Source organism: Dysidea avara, chromosome 5 (assembly GCF_963678975.1).
Source record: "Dysidea avara chromosome 5, odDysAvar1.4, whole genome shotgun sequence".
In the NCBI taxonomy this organism is placed as follows: Eukaryota; Metazoa; Porifera; class Demospongiae; order Dictyoceratida; family Dysideidae; genus Dysidea; species Dysidea avara.
The window spans coordinates 10,442,097-10,457,375 of record NC_089276.1 but is presented as its reverse complement, the minus strand read 5'-3'; the positions used below and the strand labels follow the sequence as shown (position 1 = coordinate 10,457,375).

Here is a 15,279-nt window from a genome sequence, read left to right as displayed (position 1 = left end):
TGCTAAAATGATTGCTAAAACCTTGTGTGGAAGAAAGATACTATGGTCCTGCGAAAGATGGATGCAGCAAAAATACCAAGTTACGAGGAGATGATGATGATGGGTGCTGTAGGCTTAATTTCGAAAGAAATTCTGTTTGACATAGAAGGAGACGCGTTTTACATAGACAAAAAACTTAAGGAAACATTTCTGATTCTGGAACATACAGGCGTACACACTACTAAGACCAAGTAAAGTGGCACATGAGTTGGTGCTGATTGAGCCGCCCAGGGGTGGCTTCACAACTAGATACTTAAAAGATATATTCAAGTCTTCACGACTACGTAAGACCTTTACAGTCAAATATTACCTCAGCTATTACTAATTCAATGGATAATCAGCAGCAGGTGATTATAATCTGTGTACACATATAGTTAGCTAACTATATACTCTTGTCACATAATTGTATACATAATGTTTTTGCTAAATTGTTACAAAATACTCATGCTAGCTAAATGTGTGTGAAGACTGTCACAAGTAACTTAAAAGGACGTAAATAATTTATGCGAATCATTTGATGTGACTATAACAATCCTGTAATTGTTACCATGGCAATGGCTGAGTATTGAAGTAATTCATTAATTTGAACATTAAATTTTCAGTTAGCTCAAGAAGACATTACCTATAAGCTTATGCTGTTTTCCATACATGTAGAGCAACATTGAGCCATCAGAATATTGCAATAATTGTGATGAGTTGTTTCCTTTGACTCAACTCCCAAAGCATGTGGAATTATGGTATGTTCTGTGTTGTATATGTAAACTTTGTGGTGGTCCTTGTTTGTTTGTGTGTATAGCAACTGGTGGTGTTGATTGTCAATTAACAGTCTCTGGCTTTCAACTATGCATGCATATGTTCTAATGGATACTGACATGAGCAGATAGCTAAATAAAAATTTCATATCATTTCGTATTCAAAACTTTTTTAAAAGCTCAGATCAAGTCAATTGGCTATCATAGCCCTTCATTATCAGTAAACAGCAGATGTTAAGTTTTTATTTACGCAACTATCTGCCCATGCCAGTATCCATTAGTGCATGTGCATGCATGGTTGAAAGCCAGAGACTGTTGACAGTCAATACCACCAGTTGCTATACATGTAAACAAGGACCACCACAAAGATGTTAAGGTTGCTAGATCCCACCTCTTTCTTGTAGGCTATTTGGAGTGTGACAACCCACCTCCCATGCACTGGGTAGTTTTAGTAAACAACTGGGTAGTTGGAAAAGGCGGGTACGGTCGGACGCGGACACGGACACAGACATTTTCAAAAAGGACTTTTACATTTATATAACAGTTATTTTTCATACCTAACGCTGTTTTTACAGCAGTCTTCGCCTCCAGACCCAGGCGTCGATCTTTTCATAGCGCTTATCCATTTATAAGCGCACGTGCGAAGGATAGACTAGCACTCTAAAGACCATTATAGTGTTGTATACGTGCTCTAGAAATCTAATTCAGAGTCACAGAGATTAATCTAGCATGTCCCAACTTAATCTCGTAGGCCAGGTCCTTGAAATCTTCAACACTCGGTATAAGCGCCTGTGCCTTATACTAAAAGGCATAAGATTGTGGATTTGGCCTGTTAAGCTAAGTTGCATGGGGAATACAAGCTAATCTCTACAACTATATAACTCTGTATTAGACTTTAGGACATGTGTACAACACCATTTCGGTCTTTGGCATGCTGTGGAGTGCTTGTCTAGTCCTTCGCACGTGCGCTTATAAATGGATAAGCGCTATGAAAGGATCGACGCCTGGGTCTCGAAGCGAAGACTGCTGTAAAAACAGCATTTAGGTATGAAAAATAACTGTTACATAAATGTAAAAGTGCTTTTTGAAAATGTCTGCATCCGTGTCCGCGTCCGACTGTATCTGCCTTTTCCAACTACCCTAAACAACTTAATGTGCAATATGTACGGAATTTTAAAATTGATGAATCTCTGGTATTGTGTGTTGTAGTGGAACCTGCTAATCAGGACACCTGCATAATCTGGACACTTGGTAATGGTCCCAAAATATCCCTTAGCATGTAAGCTGATTTGGAAAACCAGGACACCTTGATAATCAGGATACTTTTGGTCAGTCCCAAGGTGTATATACAGGTTTCACTGGACTGGTGAACTCACCTGTTCTGTCTATATAGTAATTGGGTGTGATGTGTTGGTTGGTGGTTAGCCTTAGATCTCCTGGTCCTATAACCCCAAGAACCAAAAACTAGACATCAAACATTTGGATGTTTTATAAAAGCAGCATCCCATTGTGCACTGCAAATACCCTCCCATGTATACCTTTTTCTATGTGGTACTGCCTTTATAATCAATGGATAATATCTATTGGGACTGGGGGGGGGGGGGGGGGCATGGCCCCCACACTATTTTCAAAAGCATGTTTTGTCCAACCCCCACTTTTTGGACCAAGTACTAGTAGTCATTCAGACAGTTATATATACACAAAGAAATACATACCTCCATATGAGAAGCCATACAACCACCATGCAAAAGCACTCTGGAGTGTGGCATCATCAGTCCACCACAGCTGTCAAGCCATTCAATATACTGTACAAAAGTGCCTGTAATTTTACTTCTTTCATGCTTGCATTGATATCTGTTGTTCAAAGTATTTCCTGGATCCCGTGCAGTGAGAAGTTTAAACAGTAGAAAGAGTACCACATCCGTCATTATGTGATGTGGGAAAGATTTAACTCTAATTGAGGGTGGTAACAGATCTAAGTCTAAGAGGGCAGTCTCACTGTAGTGTGTGAGTGTATGGGATTTGGTGACTACCGACGATTAAACCAGGACTTGGTGGTGAAGATTTATCAAGAGAAACAAACAAGTATGCTGAAAATGAAAGTGGCCTACCGTGAACGTGGTGTGGTATTTATGTGATCTACACTCAGTTTGGCTACAGCAGACATCCCAGCTTGTAGTTCCTTAAAGGCAACGATGTTTCAGTTTGCGGATAACAACTATCAATGCTGTAATCCTTGTAGTGTGAAGTATGTAAAGCTCACATAAAGAGAAGACCTTCACCTGAACATGATTTTTCATGTGATAAATACTGTACGTGCATCAGTAGGTGTAGAGGAGCATACCAACCGTTAGCAGGATGGGGAGTGAAGAGATAGCTATGCAGTATAGGTGTAGGACTATTAGCTAGTGACAACATACCCCACAACACCTTTATATAAATGTATGTATGAATTGGGTACAAAGGAGCCGTATCAATGGGACGTTGATCAGTTTATGGTTGACTGGTTATGGCTATCTTTGGCCCTCCACTCTGAAAATCATTTGGATGATGTGGCTATACACTACCAAGGCCACATACTATGTATTAGGGAATCTGCGAATGGTATATAGGACACCTACATGTTTTTTTTTTAACACTAAGCAAATAACTGGTTAATTTTGTGTACTGCTATATATGTGACTAATTTGACACTAAAATCTAGACAATTTCAATGTAGCTATAGATCTGGAGTTGGAACTGGAGAAGAAAGAAGTGTGGAAGAGGTGCAGAATGTTATTTCAGGTACAGCATATTGCACAGTGAGAGTATGGAGTCTATACACCAGTTACAGGCAGTAGTGGGAGACTGGGAGTTCCACCTCCACAGCAAGATTGACTTCAGGTATGTCTCATTTAATTAATCTACTGGAGTCTATGTATCTTTTTGTCTTGTATATTGTTACAGGTAGTAGTGGGAGCTCTACCTCCACGACAACAATGAATCCAGGTATGGCTCACCTACTTAATCTACTTGGAGTCTATGGATGTTTCTGTATTGCATGTAGCTACAGGAAGTGGTGGGAGTTCCACCTTTACAACAAGAATGACTCCAGGTATGGCTCACCTACTTATCTACTTGGTGAGTGTCTATGAATTTTTCTGTATTGCATGTAGTTTCAGGAAATAGTGGGAGTTCCACTTCCACGACAACAGTGAATACAGGTATAGGTTCTCCTACTTGATCTACTTGGAGTCTATGGATTTTTCTGTATTGCATGTAGCTACAGAAAGTGGTGGGAGTGGGAACACCTTTACAACAAGAATAACTCCAGGTATGGCTTACCTACTTAAAGTATGCACATGTGTGCGTAATGTATCAGAAGTTAAAAATCAAATCTCCAAGTGCTACATGAAGTCAGCTGCCTTGGTAAAAAATGTTCAATTCAGGCTCAGCAGGCCTGAGTTTTCAGTGGCGCCCTGAATTTTGTACTCAAATGTTACAACAACAGCATTCAGTACTGTATCACACATAATAGAATCTATAAGGATGTAGTACTAAGCAGGGCCAGAGCCCATGGTGACAAGGTCTGGCAAAGGCTGGACCCACTTTTCAGCTACGTGAATTTGTATCAAAAAGGTTGTCATCATAATATATATTTCAAAATTTTTCTTGAAGGAGCATGGCCCCATATTCCCTAGCTTGATGTGCAGTTGAGCATCACACGAAAGAGATAATCTTTAACTTAAATATCAATAAAAGTATAGTGTGCATGACTATGACCTCCTTTGTAGTCCATGGATGGCCGGACCACTCAAAATATCTCTGGAGTAAGTCAAGTTTTTGTGTTGAGTTAGTCTAGTAATTGAAGCATGGTATACTGTAACATTAACGAAGCTGGAGCATTCAGTACTTTTGACATGTAGAAAAATGCTCTGAAATAGTTTTTTTCCATCCAACCAGAGAATCAACCTACAAATGCTGTACCACCCAAACTTGGCTGTTGAACATACCTGAAACGTGAAAGTGTTTGTGAATCAGATAAGTCAGAAGCTGACTCTCTCAATTACGCCAATGTATAAACTTTGCCTTGGTAATTTTTTTCCTGGCTACGCCACAGGAAGTCCCTTAGTTACAGAATTATCCATTTGCATTGTGTAAAATTATTAACTATTTATTTTAATGCATCAATAATTCTACAGATTTGATCACAAGTGACCTTGGTCAACTTAGAGCTGCAGCCCCAGAACTTAACCCAGAGTATGTAGCATCCATCTATGAGCTTTCTAACATGAATTTTGCTACAACCATGCAACAGGATTCTAACGGTGTCAACTCACATAAATCCAATTATTCTACTGAAAGAGGAATTGAATATACTAGTGAACGACAAGTCCAACACTTGGTTTACAATCACGCAACACATTGTTGTAAAACTAGTTGAACTACTATAATATCTACTGCTGTGAAACTACTCAAAATATTGTTGTTAAAGTATCTTAATCATTTTAAAACCCGTTAAACTACTGTTGTCTATATTGTTGTAACTGTTGTGTACTCCATTGTTGTAACAACTATTGTGTATCTTCGTTGTAAAACAAGTAAAAAATAGTGTAAAAGTATGAAACAGTGTATAGTTGTTGTGGTTGAAGCTAGCAATGAAAATTAGACAAATCTCACCACATGGCAAAAAATTTTTTTTCTGCAGGTGTTGAGATTGTTTTCATCCATTTAGATCCTCAAGGGTGCAGAGCAGACCAGACTACTGACTAATTAGCATTTGGTAGACTGAACAATGTTTACTATTGCTAATTGTCAATATGAACACCAAGGTATTTAATCACATATCAGTTTTTTAAAGTGAGATTCCACATAACTAAAGCAGATTGGATCAGTGGCAGAGGAAGTAGTTGATATGAGGGGGGGCTGGCTGGCTGACCAGGGGTGGATAAATGAACTGATGGACTACATACGTTGTCTCTGGTTTGGTAAGGTCACAGCCAGCTGACGATAGCTGCCCACCTCACCAGCTACATATTTATAGCTAATAAACTACATAAAAATCCTTACATAGCTCACTACTGGCTGGTCTGATACTGTGACTGCCTTATTGGAGTGACTGCTCTATTAGAGTATCTCGATCTTTATCACGGTTTTTAGCCCCATTCCAAGGAGGATATTTTCGGTATATCATTCCAAGGGGGGTTTTCCACCGCCTTTGGATAGGATAAGATGCATGCATATGTCATCAACATACAGGCTGGTAATGCCTTCAGGAATGTCATTGATAAAACACAGAAATAGATTTTCCATTTTCTATCTTTAGAAATAGAAAATCTAAAATGGAACATAATCAATTTTAGATTGTAAAGACTGTTTTGTAAAGTTTGCCATAATTTGTATATGCCTTGCTTTAGATTTTGAAACAGAACTTCTGTAGTTAAGTCTACTTCAATCATGGCTATGCTATTGAGAGTTTGAGGTTACAAGTAGATTTACAGCTTTAATGAAGAACAGTATGCACATTTCATCTCACTGTTGTGATTCATGTACATAATATTATATACAAGACAAATGTGTCCCAGAACCCTTGTAAACATTGCATTACTTTTATCTAAACCTCACTCACTACCTCTCACAATATACTTGCAATTGATTACGTAATCCCTTGTCATAGGGATTACTGGTCTCCATATACATCAGCACTGGTAAACAAGATTGAAATATATAATATAGTGTAGCATCAATCAGCCTACATGGTTCATCTGTAATCACTACAGTAGAGTAGTGTTAGTGAGATGCTAAAGGATCTTAATCTACCAACACTTGAAGTGAAGAGGGAGTATAAATGAATTGTTATAAAATAGTGAGCACACCTGTTGAGCCACCCATATTTACATTGAGAACTATGCCAACTTGTGGACATAACCAAAGGTTTTTTCAATTACAAGCTAGAACTACTTACCAGGATTTTTTTTTTTTTTTGAATACTCTCCCGGCATGTACTGTAATGAGTTGGACTTAAACTACAACTAGCTATCCCACTAACAATCTCATTAGCAAATTCTTTTTAAAAAGTGACCAAGTATTTTATCTGGACCACATATGCCTTCAATGGTTGAACAATCTGTAAAAGATCAACAACTCCATTTAGTGTGACAGAAGTTTCAGAAATGTCCAGGTATGTCAAGAATTAGTGACTTGCTCAGGTGTTTAGAAGCATGTACAACTGATAGTAAAGTTTGGGCCATACTTTACAGCAGTTCATTGTATTGCAAAATTTGTAGCTATCCATGAGAAATGCTTTGGAATGATACTTAGAGGATGTACTCACTATGATCACGGGTGCAGTAATTAAATTGAAAAGCATTCAGAAAACCCATTTCACATTAATTTATACTCTTGTTTAGCACAGACTCACTGAAGTTGGGATTTGTGCATATTGTGGACATGGAATAGAAAATCCTTGTTGAGTTTTGGTGTCACCATAGTTTGACAACACAAATTCAGTTACAAAAATCAAGTTATTGTTGTTTGTTTCTAGGACCCAGGTCACATACAACCAAGTACATATACCAACATGACAACCTACCCATAGGGTATGTATAAACAATGTCATAGCCAGCAGTGACTGTGCTTGCAGAAATGATACGCATGCATACACAGGAAAGAGTTTAACTAACGTCAGAAAATCACAATACTAAAATGTAGCTTGCACAAAAAAAAACGAGCAAACTACAGTGGCATTAACTGATTTATTTATATAGTAGGTGTGAGATGTCTCTGAAGGTGACTCGATCAAAAAGTAAGGCCACTATGCACGATAAGGTGATGAAGGCCAGTACAATCAGCATATGACCCTAATATGGCACAGACTAAAGGCAACTGGTAGCTATGTGACAGTACATCAGTGGTGTAGCTGATGTGTACGCACTATGTGCATACACAACATTCTGAGCCATAGATGACATACTGGAGATGCAGTAGTGTATGCAGCAATGTATTATTGGTAACAATGATGATGGAAAATCATTTTATTAGTAATCCAGGTGAAGGATGAAGCTGTCCTGCGCATGCAGCAGCTTAGGACTCGCTGTGCCACCTGGAAACACTTGTAAAACAAAAAGACACCAGTCATGAACAATCACAATAAACTGTGTTATAACTAGAGGCCACTGGTATGTGCCAGCAGTGTTGCATTGACACAGTAATTACAGTCTATAATATTATGCATACATATTACACGACATATAGTGCGTAGATAGTTGCACAGTATTGTATATGCAACAATGCATCTTATAGATCACAGACCATTGACAACCGCAGAAAATAATTCCAGCTAGCAAGCCAGGTGAAGTACAGTAAAAATGTACAAAACATTGAACCAGGTACATGCACCAACTGTGCAACCTATAGCTACCCATTGGGCGTGTATAAACAGTGCCATAGCCAGCACTCAGAGCATTGTGTATGTACCAGTGGAAATGATATGCATGCATACGTACACAGGCAAGGGAGTTTAATTGGTACACGTATACAAAAATAATTAGTACAACTTGCACAAAAAAAAGTCAGCTATAGTGGTATTAATTGATTTGTTTATATTGTAGGTGTGACATGTCTCTGAAGATGAGTCAGCAATGAAGTGACACAACAAGGTGGTGGAAGTGACACAACAAGGTGGTGGAAGTGACACAACTGGCAAATGATCCCAATCAAGCTAATATGGCACAATAGACTCTTGTAACTAGAGGCCATGCCACATGTGATGTGCCAGTAAATCCGCAGTGGTGTGGAATGCCACTAGTTGGCATAGTGATCACAGCTAGTTTACAATATTATGCATACACATACAGGAGATAGTTACACGTTGCATATGCAGCAATGTATCTTCTTGTTGATTGCAGCCGGATTATGTACCTCATTCACAATGATGTCACGGCCATAAAATGGTTGTGGACTTTCGTAAAATTTGTATGGACGACTGTGGGAAGAACTGCCTTAAAACTGGAAGGAGGTTCCACATGTATCTTGTTCATGTATTTTTTGGCATTCTGCGGTATGACATCAAATCAGGTAGATTATGTCAAGTATGCTCATGCAATATCAGTGCAGTGCATTTTTAGTCAAGCAGTCTGCAGTCTCTTAACGATAATCAAGGTAAGTAGATGGTGGCCTTATATATACTCCTGTTAATGGTCTGGGTATATTCTATTTAATGCACAGTGTTGCTCACACCATTTGCAATTGCTTATTCATAAAATAGGGTCTAGTACATGAAAGCTACCAGAAGATACAGTTTTTCTCCTAAGATACATTATAATTAGACATTGAGCATAGTAAATTTATCATGTTTTTATGATTTATTAATAAAGTGTGCACATAGGCCAACCTTTGTAATGCTTGAATGGCAATTAAGGGAATTATTCACATTTGTAGTAAAGAAGCTGGTCTACATGTGTTCATCTACTGAATTTTTAGTGATACTTTATAATACTTATACCTTCATGTTTATTAAATATTCATTTTACTAGAATATATGACTACGTAAGGTGTGATAGTGTTAGAATAAAATGTCAAACTTGTTATATAATGTGTAGAATAAATAAAACTGTAAATTCAAATATGAAATACAAAAATATGTACATGTACAAAACTACAAAGTTTACCATAGTAACCAGTTCAAGTGGTGTCTTCACATCATTAGCTGGAACCATGTGTTCAACTTGACTACAATACTTCTGATTGCTGCCTCCTTGTCTGGTGATCTGTGGGAAATTCCTGCGTAACACCAAGGGATCATGCAACACCTTACTGGATGAATTGGCTGCTGTGGCTGTGAAGTGGGACCAGACTGTGTACTAGGGTGGTAGGTACTATTAATATCATCTAGTGACACTTGTACTTCATTGAGGATGTCAGATACTGACACGTCACTGAAGTCACAGGTTGTCAAGGTTACCATCTCCTAATAGTCCTGGATGTTGTCGAAACTGTTACCATTGAAATCATTTAAACCATTACCATGGTGACACTCCAAGCTGTTAGAAACTATTGTGACTGTCCAAGCTGCTACTGAACAGTATTGGATATGGACCCTAGTGAGAGGGGTGCCATCTTCAGTGTGGTCTGCATTATGGAGTGATGTAATGGTTTATCATGGTGTGCAGTAATTTGAGTATTTGTTTGACACAGTATTGTTGTTAGTACATCGTAGATAGGTCTTGTTTGATGCTGCCAACCTGTAGGAAATGACAACAGTACTATAATATGCCAGTTACAAGGAATGTGTAGCTATTCACAAATACATTTTATAAAATTAATTATCCCATTTGGCATGTAACCACTGTATGGTAGTTGTCACTGGATTGTCTGCAGTCAGGTGATATAGTTAGAAGGTAGAAATGTAGCTCCTAAGTGGGATGGGTAGGAGAACGAATGCTACTGAAGATCACGTGATCACAGACAGACTCAGCCACCTCAGCATGTATGATTGCCATAATCGCTGAAAGATGAGTTCGGTACATAACTCCATGTAAATGGATGTAGTTAACTTACAGTCCTATTCTTGAGGGATACTGTCCTCAACCAGGAAGTCTTACTGAAAGACTTTTCATCCTTATTATTTTAAGTGGCAGGACTCGTCAGCTGGTAACCACTTTAATAACACATTTTTATTTATTTATTAAGGCTTTACAGCACTAGTGCTGAAAGTCTGTAGGACACCAAGTCTTACAGCCTGTTTAAAGTTGTTACACAAAGTGTGTTTGAAAAGGTGGAGAAAGGAGAAAAATCCATGACTGGACCTAGGCAGCCTCGAACCTGCAGCCATCCGATTAACGCAACACTACACACACATACACTAGATAGAGCAGTAAACTACACAGAGCATTACACTAAAACACGGACACTAAATAAAATACACCTAAAACCTGTGTACTACAAAATACCAGAGGTAACGTAAATGTCTGGTGTCATGCTTAAGCATGTAAACATGAACATGAGGAGACCTGCTATCATACTGTACGTATCACACTACACTACACTTACTGTACGTATCACACTACACTACACTTACCATATCAAAACTTGTGTCAAGTTTACCGCAAAAATTAAATTACGCGTATACGAAAATTTGACTCTGAGTTACCAGTAGAATCTCTCTTCCTACTTGATATAAAATACATTACTACAAACCTCAGTCCACTAGAACCCCTGCTGCATCGAGTAGCATCCAAAAAGTAGCTCTCTGGGAAGTAGGTATTTTGTGTGTCCATTTAAATATTTGGAGTTTTTGTTACAAACGTTTAACCCACCAGAGCACTGGCAAATACTGTCGCAATCCACATAAATTTCACACCAGCCTGTTGCTGCTAGACTGCTCTAAATAATGCTACCCGTTTTAATGGGGATTTCCCCATGTGTGACTTAGAATCATCACGATAAATGAGCCATGCGCAATCATCAATACGCAATGTATGGGAGTTATTTGCAATCAACGAACTTCAGCCTGAAAGAGCAGTGACTTCCCGGTTGAATTGTGATAAAATTGTATTGAACAAAAGAAAGCTGAAGGTTAGAAATTGTTAATTCCACCCATTTTTTTTTGGGAAAGTCTAATGTGTAAGGTGTAGCAAACCTTTACACTTTAAAAACATGTGTTTTGCGTACAAAATGTATTGAAAAAAACGAAATACGCATATGGCTTCATTTGACAAAATGTACAGACTAGTTTTGATATGCTGTACGTATCACACTACACTACACTTACTGTACGTATCACACTACACTACACTTACTGTACGTATCACACTACACTACACTTACTGTACGTATCACACTACACTACACTTACTGTACGTATCACACTACACTACACTTACTGTACATATCACACTACACTACACTACACTTACTGCACATATCACACTACACTACACTTACTGTACATATCACACTACACTACACTACACATATCACACTACACTACACTTACTGTACATATTACAGAATTACATGTACATTAAAGTCATCAGTATGAACAGGCATAATTATTATATGGTTGTGCCTTCATTCACAGGCGAATCTATCCCCGGTTAGTTTATGTCTCCAGGCCTCATAGTTTTCTCAAACATTACATTATTATTTATGATGTAATCTCGACTGCATTTCTTATTATTCTTAGTACTTGGTTGTATAAGTACTGAGGAGAAATCACAAATGATTATAATGCACAGATATAATCACTTAAGTTATTACAAAAACTATCCAGGGAAGGAGAATTAACTATGTAGGGAGGGGGTTCCAAAGTTTAATCACTGAGGGGGAAAGGAAATTTCTATGAGTCAATTTTTGTCATCAGTTGCTTGTAGTATCCTTTTCTTAATCGTGAATCATTAGGAGTAAAGTAATCTTTGGGAATATCAACAAGATCAATAATAATTTTATACGTCATTACAAGTTTATATCTCTCTCTTCTTTGTTGTAAAGGAGGTAAGTTGAGTGTGCTTAGCATGCTAGTAACACTAGAGCGACTTGAAAAATTAGTAAGGCAAAATCGTCAATGGTGACCCCTAGATATTTGGCAGATGTAACTTCCTTAATGGGAGAACTTTCAATATAATATGTGTGCAAGACCATGTACTGAATTGATTTACAATGCATGCCACATACATGAATGCTGGGCCAGAGCACTATTAATTTTGTTAATGTGGAGAACATAGGGCAGGTACCAATATATTTGCACAACAGACCTTATGTCAGCATGTATGCAAACTCAAAGCGCCTATAACAAAACCCATCCAAGTCTTAGTAGTCTCGTGCCCAGACCCCACCCACTGCGTTGAATAGGGTCTGGTGACTTACGCTATGTTTTTGGGCCCGCCGCCATATTGTTTACGCATTTGTATCCATAGCTGTAGTCGGCCATTTTCCTAGTTCCAGCCTATCAAATCGTGTTGTACCTGAATCAAGGCGTCCGATTGGTCAGAAAAGAAAAAGGCGTAGGGCCCAAAACTCCTGCGAATGTCACCAGACCCTATTCAACGCAGTGGGTGGGGTCTGGGCACGAGACTAAGTCTTAGTCGCCTAACGGTTACAAAAAAAAACAGCCCCCCCCGTCAAATTTTATCTCGCCCAAAGCAAAAATTCACCTGGCCCTACATTTTGGCCAGGACATACTGAAGCTTCACCACCTTCACTCACTTTGTAAACTTCTCGGAAAGTGCGTCTCGGGCTGTATCTTGGGATCTCATGGAGTCTGCTGAGCTGCAGGCCATTAATTCTTCGCATTCTTGGAAATCCCTTCACTTTTTCAAGAGCTGTAGACAGATGCGTAGAGAAACACCTGGAGCGCGTTACATCAGGAGCTTACATAGATCTATAAGCGGCCAATTCGTGTTTTGTTGGGATATGGTTGATAAACGGTAAAGCGGCGCAAAGCGCCGCTTTCCTGGTTTTATAATATGCTTTTATTTATAAGTTCATTTTTGGCACGGATTACCTTCCATATCAGCCATCGTTCACTTTGGTTCTTGCGGCCATGAGGTCTTAGCCGCCTTGACATAGACGTGTCGATTCGTGCCTATCAACACCAGTCAAGATTACGTAAATACACGTAGGCATCCGTAAATATCCGGAAACACTTAACGGGCTCATTTTTCACAGGCTATAGCGTAGTTCGACACTCTCCCTCCCACATTATATACTCTTGGTTATATGACATAATTTTGACAATTTGTGTGAATTATATGTGTGTTTTGTGATTTCAGAATAGGAAAGGTGTTTTAGTTGAAAAAATTAAACTCCGTTTTTTATGTTTTTTTAATCTGCTTTACCAGTTAGGCACTGGAGGGTGAACACTGGAAGAAAAGCCTGTATGAGGTATTTATCACGAGCCAGGAAACTTAAGCTAAAATCATTGACGGTGCTTCAGAGGATATCTTACCTTGTTGTAACTTTTATTTAACACTGATCACAACCATGAACTAAAGAAGGTACAATATTTGCTGATTAATTGAATATGTTTATATACATAATTATAGACATGTACCAATTTCTTATGTGCAAATGTGATCATGCAGTTATGTATAACTTGTGAAAAGCTGGCATTGAGATGACTACAGGATAGTGTTTTGTATATTTTAATACGGTATAAACTTGAGCCCATTGGTTCTTTTAGCACTATTTTGTATCAGTGGTAATTTACATGGATTCTAAACTAAAGTTCTGCATTCACACAGATTTTACTGCAAAGAAGGCTAACTGTAATTTAGGTCTTATTTCTAAAGTATTTGAATGTATGGACTTGGATGATATGCCAAATCCCTAGTCCGTCCACTGCTTGAGTATAATAATGCAATTTGGGGGCCATATTACATCATGGATAAACATAAGATAGAAGCTATACAACGAAGAGTCACTAGAATGATTACCACCTGTTGTGATTTGTCTTAATATGATGGATTGCACTATTTAAATTTACCGTCTTTACAGTACTGAAGGCTCAGAGGAGATCTGCTATTTTTGTACCAAATGATCAACAGTTTCTATAAGAAATACACAGAGGTTTTTTGTCATTCTCCACAATCACAGCAACAAGAGGGCACAACATGAAATTATTCAAGCCACGCACATACAAATTGCTTGTCAAGATCATCTTTCTTTTCAGTTAGAGTGATTAATGATTGGAATTCTTTATCCCAATCAGTGATTGACTCCAACTCCCCTAGAATCTGCTGGACAGACACTATAGTAATATAATGTATGATTTTTAATGGGTATAGCTACTTAATTATGTGTATGATTTGGATGTACAGGTTATGCCTCTATCCAAAATAATTTACAATTTCAATTTTTTGTGACAAAGAGAAGTTGCTATACATATACTTAAAATTAATGTCCATGCTACCCTAAATTAACTGTACAATGTGCTGTATACTACAGGTGGAATTTGCTCGTCTTCCTCAACAACGTCATCTGGATGATGAGAGCAAGAAGAAAGCGTTAAAATAATACACTTGCTTTGAAAGTTAAAAAAACTACCCCAACAGCCTATGATTGCAGAGACAGGCCATATTGAAGGATTAAGGAATACACACTCACTCACTGAGAAAATTGTGATCAGTTGTGCATGTGCTTATATGACCAATGTTTATTGATACTGTATAAATCTACTGTGTGCTGTTACATGTCATCCAGACATTAATAAATTGTAATGTGTTTTGAGAAGCTGTATTACTTACTGTAGGTAGCCAATGCCAGTCCCGCTATGGTAAGTATGGTTATCTTCACAATAGCTGGGATCAGTAACCTCACACACTTTAGTAATAAAAGTTTTCTGATACGGATTGACTACAGCAAGCCATCTATATTATCATTATTTCCTACATCTATGTCATGACTGTATTTTCATTGTACAACCATCATTATTTTTTTATGTTTGTAGCTATGTACAGCAAAATTAAGAAAAGTTGTAAATAAAAATTATTATTTTGCAACTTTAATTACA

The 15,279-nt window shown here is 38.0% G+C and overlaps 1 protein-coding gene and 3 long non-coding RNA genes across 4 annotated transcripts; 3 read left to right on the top strand and 1 right to left on the bottom strand.

Moving 5' to 3' along the window:
* The first annotated feature begins 325 nt into the window (after nt 1–325).
* Nucleotides 326–3,562, top strand: LOC136256691 (uncharacterized). The gene is made up of 3 exons (XR_010701603.1): nt 326–386; nt 694–776; nt 3,511–3,562. It is a non-coding gene; the product is annotated as an uncharacterized lncRNA (long non-coding RNA).
* Nucleotides 3,563–3,831: 269 nt separating this feature from the next.
* On the top strand, nt 3,832–5,433 carry LOC136255408 (uncharacterized). The gene is made up of 4 exons (XM_066048161.1): nt 3,832–3,885; nt 3,947–3,994; nt 4,054–4,104; nt 4,973–5,433. Exons 1-4 carry the CDS (start codon nt 3,876–3,878, stop codon nt 5,212–5,214), a joined length of 351 nt encoding a protein of 116 aa, XP_065904233.1. The 5' UTR covers nt 3,832–3,875; the 3' UTR covers nt 5,215–5,433.
* A 3,873-nt stretch (nt 5,434–9,306) lies between these two features.
* On the bottom strand, nt 9,307–11,235 carry LOC136256676 (uncharacterized). Its single transcript, XR_010701597.1, has 3 exons — nt 11,087–11,235; nt 10,849–11,019; nt 9,307–10,012 (listed from the first exon to the last, which is right to left on the bottom strand). It is a non-coding gene; the product is annotated as an uncharacterized lncRNA (long non-coding RNA).
* Nucleotides 11,162–15,279, top strand: LOC136256675 (uncharacterized). The gene is made up of 3 exons (XR_010701596.1): nt 11,162–11,345; nt 13,610–13,765; nt 14,715–15,279. It is a non-coding gene; the product is annotated as an uncharacterized lncRNA (long non-coding RNA).

Bases quoted from the DNA above. Each gene is read 5' to 3' on its own strand.
- LOC136255408 (XM_066048161.1), top strand. The intron at 3,995-4,053 runs GTATAGGTTCTC...TATTGCATGTAG, and splicing joins CACGACAACAGTGAATACAG to CTACAGAAAGTGGTGGGAGT. The intron at 4,105-4,972 runs GTATGGCTTACC...ATAATTCTACAG, and splicing joins TACAACAAGAATAACTCCAG to ATTTGATCACAAGTGACCTT.